The following is an 8736-nucleotide window of genomic DNA, read 5'->3' as shown; positions in this document are numbered from 1 at the left end:
TGGAACAATCTTTGGCACTGCCTTTCTTTGGGATGGGGTTAACATAATGGTTAACATCACTTTAAGCCACATAATGAGATTGCATGCTGTACTGTGATAGTCAGCACTTCAGCCATCGACATGCACCAGTGCGTTGTGCGACGAAGACAAAGAAGAAGTGCGCTGGGCTCCCCGTTGCAAGGTCATCTCCTCACAGCTCCCCATCTGAGCGTTGTTGTGCCTGGCCAAAGCCGCCTAGAAATTCAGCCGGACGCCAAACTTCTTCGGCGAACGCCTCCTTCACAAACTTTGGATACTTCTCTGCAAAGCACCAATGCACTGGCGGCGAGCCGTACCAAAGGGACAGAAGCGACGTGTTTTAACATGCGCTGAACGTCCAGACAGCACGGCGCGCCGTGGCCCTGACGGTGAACCCCTTCTCGCCCCGCGGCATATTTGAAGCGAGAGCGCAGCAAGCTCTCCCATTGGCCCTGCGAAAGTGCTGCCATCGGATTGGACCATTTTGAGCGTCAACGGTTCTCGGCAACGGAGTCTCAAGTGCTTCCGTTCGAGACTCCGAGTGTGAGTTCGTCACGAGCGTCCATCGGGAGCAGTTCGCCCCCTGACAGTGCGGACGCGGCGGAATCTCCCCGGCCGTCGCTGCGCGAGAACAGTCGCGTATGGCTATGTTAGCTTTCGGCCCCAGAGCCGATCTTGTTGTGTAAATACATGTAAATAGTGTATAAAGCCTTTTCTTCATCTCACCAACGCCGACTCGGATTCATCGCTACCGCCCAGGGAGCTGACAGCCCTCGTTCACGAAACGGGTGACGAGCGCTGCGTTACCAACTCCTTGGCACAACCCTGTTGACGGTGGGCTACTGTGTGATAACCCCACCGGCACAACATTGGTGGCAGTTGCGGGATCCACTGGCACAACATTGGATGGCAGCTGCGGGATTGACCGGCGTCAGGCACCTCGGCGCGGTGAGTACCTGAAGTTTCCCTCAAACGCCAGACTTCTCTAACACACAGGGTAGCTTAGAGAAAGGCTGAGCGTAGCATTGTGTTAACCTTGCGTGTTTCAAGCCTACAGGAAGTGTTTTGAAAACCAGGGGATGCTAAGAGGGGAATCAGTGTGAGAAAGGCTTGCGCATCTCTTGCTAGGAGCGAGATAGCGAACGTATAGTACACTATTCTAAAAAGGCAATCAACAAGAGGCCGGTGTAAAAGATGGAGAGTTACAAGGTCAAAGAACTTCTCCAAATTTGTGAGGAGTTGGGCATCGATGTGGGCTCAACGAAAAGAAAAAAAGCGATCCTTGAGATCTTGCAGACTAATGACGTGACGGTTGAGGAAGCCGCAGAGGCCTGGGCTGATGTCAGTGAACGTCGCGAGAAAGAGGAGGAGAAGGAACGTCTCGAGAAAGAAATGCGGGAGCGTGAGGCGAAGATACAGCTCGAGCTTAAAAGGATAGAGTTGGAGCTCCACAACCGCTCGCCAGCACCTAGCTTAGCTTCTGCGACAGTCCTTTCTAACAGTCCCAAAATCCGTGATCAACTACCGCCTTTTGCCATTGGCGAGGATATGGCTAAATTCCTCGTGAAATTTGAGCATGTGTGCGAACGGAATGACATCGAGCCATACCTCTGGGCACAGAATTCGTTGGCTTTGCTTCCCGGGGAGGCATCTGACGTAATCACGTGCCTGTCGAAAGAGGCTTTCGAAAGCTACAGTGATGTCAAGGAGGCACTACTGCGGAAGTACAAATTGTCTCCCGAAGCCTTCCGGCAGAGGTTCCGGTATGCTCATAAGGGTAAGGAGTCGCATGTTGACTTCGCGTTCCGTCTGAAGGCCGACCTAGTTGAGTGGCTCAAGGGCGAAGAGGTTTACAACGATCGCGATAAGCTCGTGGAATGCATCGCATTAGAGCAATTCTACCGTTGTATCGATGATGATGTCAGGCTCTGGTTGCTAGATAAGCTAACGGAGGTTAAGCTAAACAAGACAGCAGAGTTAGCGGAAGAATATTACGCCCGCCGAAGCTTACACAACAAGGCAGTGCGCGTAGAGAAAACTGACAGAAAAGATGGCTTTCCGAGGAGGCCCGACGAACGGAAGCCATTCACTCGTCGTGAGTTTCGTAAAGACTCGTCTCTTACAAAGGAAACTGTAAGGGAGGGGCAGAATGAGTCTCAGAGGGCTAATGATGTTCCCAAACAGGGCAACGATGCGACACGTCCTTTTGAAAAACGCAAACCTTTGAAATGCTATAACTGCAAAAGGGAAGGGCACCTTGCAGCGTACTGCAAACAGAGAGTTGTGTTGGCGACCATTCAGGAAACAGACAAAAACCTGCGTCTGTTGGAGCCATATATGCAGGACATTAAGGTAAACGGAAAAAAATGCAGAGCACTTAGGGACTCGGCAGCAACTATGGACGTTGTCCACCAGTCTTTGGTATCCCCGAGTGAGTTTACGGGAGAATGCGCTTGGATACAGCAAGTGGCCGAGCAACAGAGCGTCTGTCTACCGATTGCGATGGTCACCATTGAAGGAGAATTTGGTAAACTAAACACAGAAGCCGCTGTGTCTACCGCCCTCCCGGAGCAATTTCCCTACCTCTTCTCCAACAGCTCGGAGCAGCTTCTAAAGGAACAGGGCAAATCATTCTTTGCCGACGTGGCGTACATGGCCCTCACGCGATCCAAAGCGCGAAATCTGTCGAGGCAACTTGATCTTGCATCGGTGAGCGAACCGCGCTGCGGCACACCGGACGAGCAGGGTAACTTGAGTGGTGAGACGGCACGGCAGGGAACGCGGAGCGTGGGAGAAGGTGTGAGCGAGGCGTGTTTGGACGTGGCTGAGAGTGATGCCTGCGCTGTAGACGCGGCGCCGCCGGGCGACGCGGGCTCAACTCTCGCTCCGATTTCCACCGGCTGGCAGGCGCTGGCTGCAGTTGAGAAGGAAACTCTCATTCACGAGCAGCAGGAAGACTGCTCGATCGCCGATTTAATGAAGAGCGTCAAACTGGGTGTAAAGAAAAAGGGAGTTGAATTTTATGAGAGATCAGGCTTATTGTACCGCAGCTACACGGATAAGCAGGGTCTCAAATATGAGCAGCTTTTGATTCCTCGGAAGTCGCGCGGTCAGCTACTGGAACTCGCGCATGAAAATGCGTGGGCAGGACATCTTGGCTTGAAAAAGACCAAAGCTAGAATTGCTCAGGAGTTTTATTGGCCGTATTGTTGGAAAGATGTTGAACAATTCGTGCGCTCTTGTGACACCTGCCAGAAAGTGGGCAAATCCACTGACAAATGGAAGGCGCCAATGAAGTTGGTGCCAGTCATAACAGAACCCTTTCGGCGACTGGTAATCGATATTGTAGGTCCTCTGCCGGGATCAACGAACGGTTGCCGGTATGTTCTGACTGCCCTGTGTGTCGCGACCAGGTTCCCAGAGGCGGTACCACTTAAGGAGCTAAATTCTCCCCAGGTCGTGGACGCTCTGCTCTCAATTTTCGCACGCGTAGGGTTCCCTTCCGAGATTCAGTGTGACAACGGCAGCGTATTCACCAGCTGCCTAACTTCCACCTTTTTGGATAAATGCGGAATCAAAGTGGTGCACAGTTCGATCCATCACCCGCAGTCTAACCCAGTGGAACGAATGCACTCGGTACTCAAGCGAATATTGAGAGCCCTGTGTTTTGAGCGCAAGTGTGATTGGGAGGCCTGCATTCCCGCCGCTATGTTCGCCTTGAGATCTGCTCCCCACGAGACCACAGGTTTTAGCCCAGCAGAGCTTGTGTATGGCCGAAGCTTGAGAACTCCGCTACGCATGCTGCGAGAGTCTTGGGAAGGCGGCGATGAAGACTCAAATGTTGTCTCATACGTCCTCAACGTACTTCAGAGGCTGGGGAAAACAAAGGATATTGTAGAAAGCCATATGAAGGCGGCGAAAATCTTGTCGAAGGAGTACTACGACAAGTCGGCAAAAAAACGCACCTTTGAGGTAGGCAGCCAAGTGATGCTTCTTCGGCCATCAAAGAAAAACAAGCTCGAAGTTCAATGGGAAGGGCCCGCAAAGATTGTATCGAAGCTTTCTGATACTAACTATGAAGTGAAATTGGGAAGACGGCCCAACAAAATTTATCACAGCAACCTGATGAAACCATACATTCAGCGTCAGGCAATTGTAAACTTGACTTTGAACGCGGCCGATGAGGAAGGGGAGGAAATCCTGACGACGGCCGACATGAAAGCGTGTGGTTTAGAGGTAATGTTGGATGAGTTGATGTTGGATGCACGTCTAGGCGCCACCCAAAAGGAAGATTTAAAGGGAATCGTTTCAGAATTTCAAGAGGTTTTTTCGAACCGTCCCGGAAAAACAACGGTCGTAGAGCACGACATCGAGCTGACATCGCAGGAACCGATTCGTAGTAAACCGTATCGATGGTCACCTGTGCAAAAGAAAATCATGGCTGAAGAGATCCAGCGCATGCGTGACTTGGGGGTTATAGTACCAAGTGAGAGCGACTACACATCGCCCCTAATACTAGTCCAGGTTCCAGGAAAAGATCCGAGGCCATGCGTCGATTATCGGCGTCTGAACGCGATAACCCGAGATCAGACATATCCAATACCGAACCTGGAAGAAAGGGTGGAGACAGTGTCGAAGGCAAATTACATCTCTACGCTAGACCTAGTGAGAGGCTATTGGCAAGTACCTCTTACAGAACAAGCTAGCCGTTACGCCGCATTTGTTTCTCCATTCGGAACGTTCCGCCCAGTTATGTTGAGTTTTGGACTCAAAAACGCGCCGTATTGTTTTTCCAGTCTGATGGATCGAGTGCTTCATGGCTTGGGCGATTTCGCGTTACCATACCTCGACGATGTGGCCATATTTTCAGATACTTGGGAGGAACATGTGGAGCACTTGCGAATCGTGTTGAGCAGGTTGAAAGAGGCGGGTCTTACTGCGAAACCGGCTAAATGTCACCTAGGTTGTGCGGAAGTGACTTATCTGGGCCATGTGGTGGGGCGCGGCCTGCGTAGACCTTCAGACATCAAGGTAGCAGCTATTGTGAACTATCCCCGGCCAACCACTAAGACTGAGATAAGGGCCTTTTTGGGTTTAGCTGGTTATTACCAACACTATGTGAGGGACTACTCTGACCTTGCCAGCCCGCTAACAGACGCACTCCGGAAATCTGAGCCCGTCAAAGTGACGTGGGACTCAGAGAAAGAGAACGCGTTTCAGAGGCTGAAACAAGCCTTGAGCAACAAGCCAGTTCTAACGGCGCCAGACTTTTCCAAGGGCTTCATTATTCAGTGTGACGCGAGTGATCGCGGCATGGGAGCGGTGCTATGCCAAGAAGATGCTAATGGTCATGAACGACCAGTTTTATTCTTGAGCCGCAAACTCAGTTGTAGAGAAGAGGCGTACAGCACCTCTGAAAAAGAGTGCGCCTGCCTGGTGTGGGCCGTTCAAAGGCTCGCCTGCTATGTCTCCGGTTCTAAGTTTATTGTGGAAACGGATCACTGCCCGCTGACATGGTTAAGTAACATGTCATCTAAAAGCGGCCGTTTGCTGAGGTGGAGCATGACACTCCAGCAGCACAATCTCGTTGTCCGCTATAAAAAGGGGAGGTTGAACGCGAACGCAGACGCTCTAAGTCGGGCCTTCTAGGCCGCGCTTCCTGCAGTGACTCCGCGTTGCTTACCTTCTCTTGCTTCGCGACAGACTGTTATGTTCGCGGGCAGACTGGGAAAAATTAAAGGACCTCCTTACTTCCTCAGTTATGGTCTACGGTCCAAGCGATTTCAAGGAGACTCTTTTCCATTACTGATTGATAATTTTCCTTGCTACTTAATGTATCTTTAATATGCAAAATTGTTGTTTGAACCTTGTGTACTGCATCCTATACACTTGTCTCTTGTTGTAATGGGAGCAAAAAGGGGACAACAATTTAGCTAATTGAATTTGAAATTTTGCCTCTGTCTGGTGTTTGACGGGTGACCGAGGGTACTTGCTTGTGTTGGGTGTTGCCTGTTGTCGGTCGGTTTTGCAAGCCGCAGAAAAGTCTACCGTTACCAGTGGCGAGTGGCAAGGGCATCGGAGCGACCCGAGCGAAGTTGATCGGCGTGCCCCGGCAACAAGGCTGTCGGCAAAGATCCTGACCTGGCGAGTGAAACCCAAGGCACGTGAGGCTACCTGGCGCCCGGACACTGTACGTGAGCTTGGAGGAACCTGGCGAACGAGCGCGCCCGGCATCCGAGCCACATGCGAGCAGCTCGTCTTCCCGGCGCATTGTCTGATGGCGGGGGTGCTGTTGTGCCTGGCCAAAGCCGCCTAGAAATTCAGCCGGACGCCAAACTTCTTCGGCCAACGCCTCCTTCACAAACTTTGGATACTTCTCTGCAAAGCACCAATGCACTGGAGGCGAGCCGTACCAAAGGGACAGAAGCGACGTGTTTTAACATGCGCTGAACGTCCAGACAACACGGCGCGCCGTGGCCCTGACGGTGAACCCCTTCTCGCCCCGCGGCATATTTGAAGCGAGAGCGCGGCAAGCTCTCCCATTGGCCCTGCGAAAGTGCTGCCATCGGATTGGACCATTTTGAGCGTCAACGGTTCTCGGCAACGGAGTCTCAAGTGCTTCCGTTCGAGACTCCGAGTGTGAGTTCGTCACGAGCGTCCATCGGGAGCAGTTCGCCCCCTGACAGTGCGGACGCGGCGGAATCTCCCCGGCCGTCGCTGCGCGAGAACAGTCGCGTATGGCTATGTTAGCTTTCGGCCCCAGAGCCGATCTTGTTGTGTAAATACATGTAAATAGTGTATAAAGCCTTTTCTTCATCTCACCAACGCCGACTCGGATTCATCGCTACCGCCCAGGGAGCTGACAGCCCTCGTTCACGAAACGGGTGACGAGCGCTGCGTTACCAAATCCTTGGCACAACCCTGTTGACGGTGGGCTACTGTGTGATAACCCCACCGGCACAACAGCGTCAATAAACGCCCTATTACAATTGGTGGAGGTGCCGGAAACGATCCCATCAAAACTGGAACTGCGAAGCCGCCTCCCGTCATCCCTGCCTCTTTTTTCCGTTCGCAGTTCTCGAAATTCAAGACGGCAAGAGTGCACTTTACGCCTCGAACCCATTTTCTTGCCCAGCAGTCCTGCTCCGTGGCGAATGCATTGGACGTCTTGAAGAGCTTGATCCCGGTCATATCACCCCTCTTGCTGACTCAACCCCCTCCTTCGACGTTAGTCTGTGCTCTTGCGATGTTGCGACCGCTTCGACGCCCTCCGACGTTTTACAACGTGCTATTGATGCTGATCTTCCACCTGCGCAATGTGATCAACTTGTCGCCCTCTTGCAGAACTTCGCTTCTTCATTCGACCTACCTCAAACTGACTTGGGCCGCAGGTCTGTCGAAGAGCACACCATCGACACCGGTAAAACCGCATCTTTGCGCCAGCGCCCCTATCGCGTGTCGGCTTCGGAGCGCCAAGTAATTGCTGATCATGTGGACGACATGCTCCGTCGTGGTGTCATTCGGTCATCCCACAGTCCCTGGGCGTCTCCAGTTGTGTTGGTACCTAAAAAAGATGGCTCCTTCCGGTTTTGTGTCGACTACCGCCGGCTCAACAAGATCACGCGCAAGGACGTCTATCCTCTGCCACGCATCGATGACGCACTGGACTGCTTGCAGGGCGCCGAGTTTTTCTCCTCGTTGGATTTACGATCTGGCTATTGCCAGGTGCCAATGGATGACGCTGACCGCTCTAAAACTGCCTTCATCACACCAGATGGATTATATGAATTCAACGTCATGCCCTTAGGGCTTTTCAACGCCCCGGCCACATTTGAACGCCTCATGGACACTGTGCTTCGTGGATTCAAGTGGCGAACCTGTCTTTGCTATCTCGATGATATCGTAGTCTTTTCTACCGATTTTCAATCCCACCTGCTCCGACTGAAGGACGTTCTCACTTGTCTCGCTACCGCCGGCCTCCAACTGAATTTGAAGAAGTGCCGCTTTGCTGCTCGCCGACTAACTATTCTAGGTCATGTCGTTTCTAAGAATGGCATTCTTCCCGGTCCCACCAAACTTCGTGCAGTTGCCGAATTCCCACGCCCAAAATCAGTGAAGCAGCTACGAAGTTTCATCGGCCTGTGCTCCTACTTTCGCCGCTTCATCTTAAATTTCGCCTCTATTATTGCTCCTCTCATCCAGCTCCTCTCCGGCAGCTCCGACCTCCCCGCATGGACACCTGCTTGTGATGACGCCTTCAACACTTTATGCCGTCTTTTGGTTTCGCCTCCCATCTTCCGCCACTTCGAGCCGAATGCGCCGAGATTCACACTGACGCTAGCGGTATTGGGATAGGCGCCGTTCTCACCCAACGCAAACCTGGTATCCGAGACTATGTGGTGGCGTACGCAAGCCGCACCTTGACCAAGGCAGAGTCCAATTATTCTGTTACGGAAAGAGAATGCTTGGCCATTATTTGGGCCATCGGCAAATTCCGTCCGTATGTCTATGGCCGACCATTTTATGTGGTCACTGATCATCACGCTCTGTGCTGGCTGGCGTCCCTCAAGGACCCCTCCGGCCGCCTTGCTCGCTGGGCTCTTCGCCTCCAAGAGTATGACATTCGTGTCATATATCGCTCAGGCCTCAAGTATACTGACGCGGACGCTCTTTCGCGCTCACCGCTGCCTCCCTCTTCGTTGTCTGATGAGATCTGCG

The 8736-nt window shown here is 52.4% G+C and overlaps 1 protein-coding gene across 1 annotated transcript; it reads left to right on the top strand.

Annotated features, from left to right (window-relative positions):
• Positions 1-715: 715 nt before the first annotated feature.
• LOC146187942 (uncharacterized) lies at positions 716-3463 on the top strand. The gene is made up of 2 exons (XM_084604959.1): positions 716-3127; positions 3432-3463. The coding sequence occupies exons 1-2, from the start codon at positions 1213-1215 to the stop codon at positions 3461-3463; spliced, it is 1947 nt and encodes a 648-aa protein (XP_084461085.1). The 5' UTR covers positions 716-1212.
• The last annotated feature ends 5273 nt before the right edge of the window (positions 3464-8736 follow it).

The sequence above is a fragment of the Amblyomma maculatum genome, chromosome 5 (assembly GCF_055883805.1).
Source record: "Amblyomma maculatum isolate TAMU_Amacu chromosome 5, ASM5588380v1, whole genome shotgun sequence".
NCBI lineage: Eukaryota > Metazoa > Arthropoda > Arachnida > Ixodida > Ixodidae > Amblyomma > Amblyomma maculatum.
This window is presented reverse-complemented; position numbering and strand designations above follow the sequence as displayed.

Excerpts from the sequence above, each read along its gene's own strand:
- LOC146187942 (XM_084604959.1), top strand. The coding sequence starts at position 1,213 with ATGGAGAGTTACAAGGTCAAAGAACTTCTCCAAATTTGTGAGGAGTTG. Across the intron at positions 3,128-3,431 it reads GATTCCTCGGAAGTCGCGCG|GTTCCCAGAGGCGGTACCAC; the intron begins GTCAGCTACTGG and ends TGTCGCGACCAG.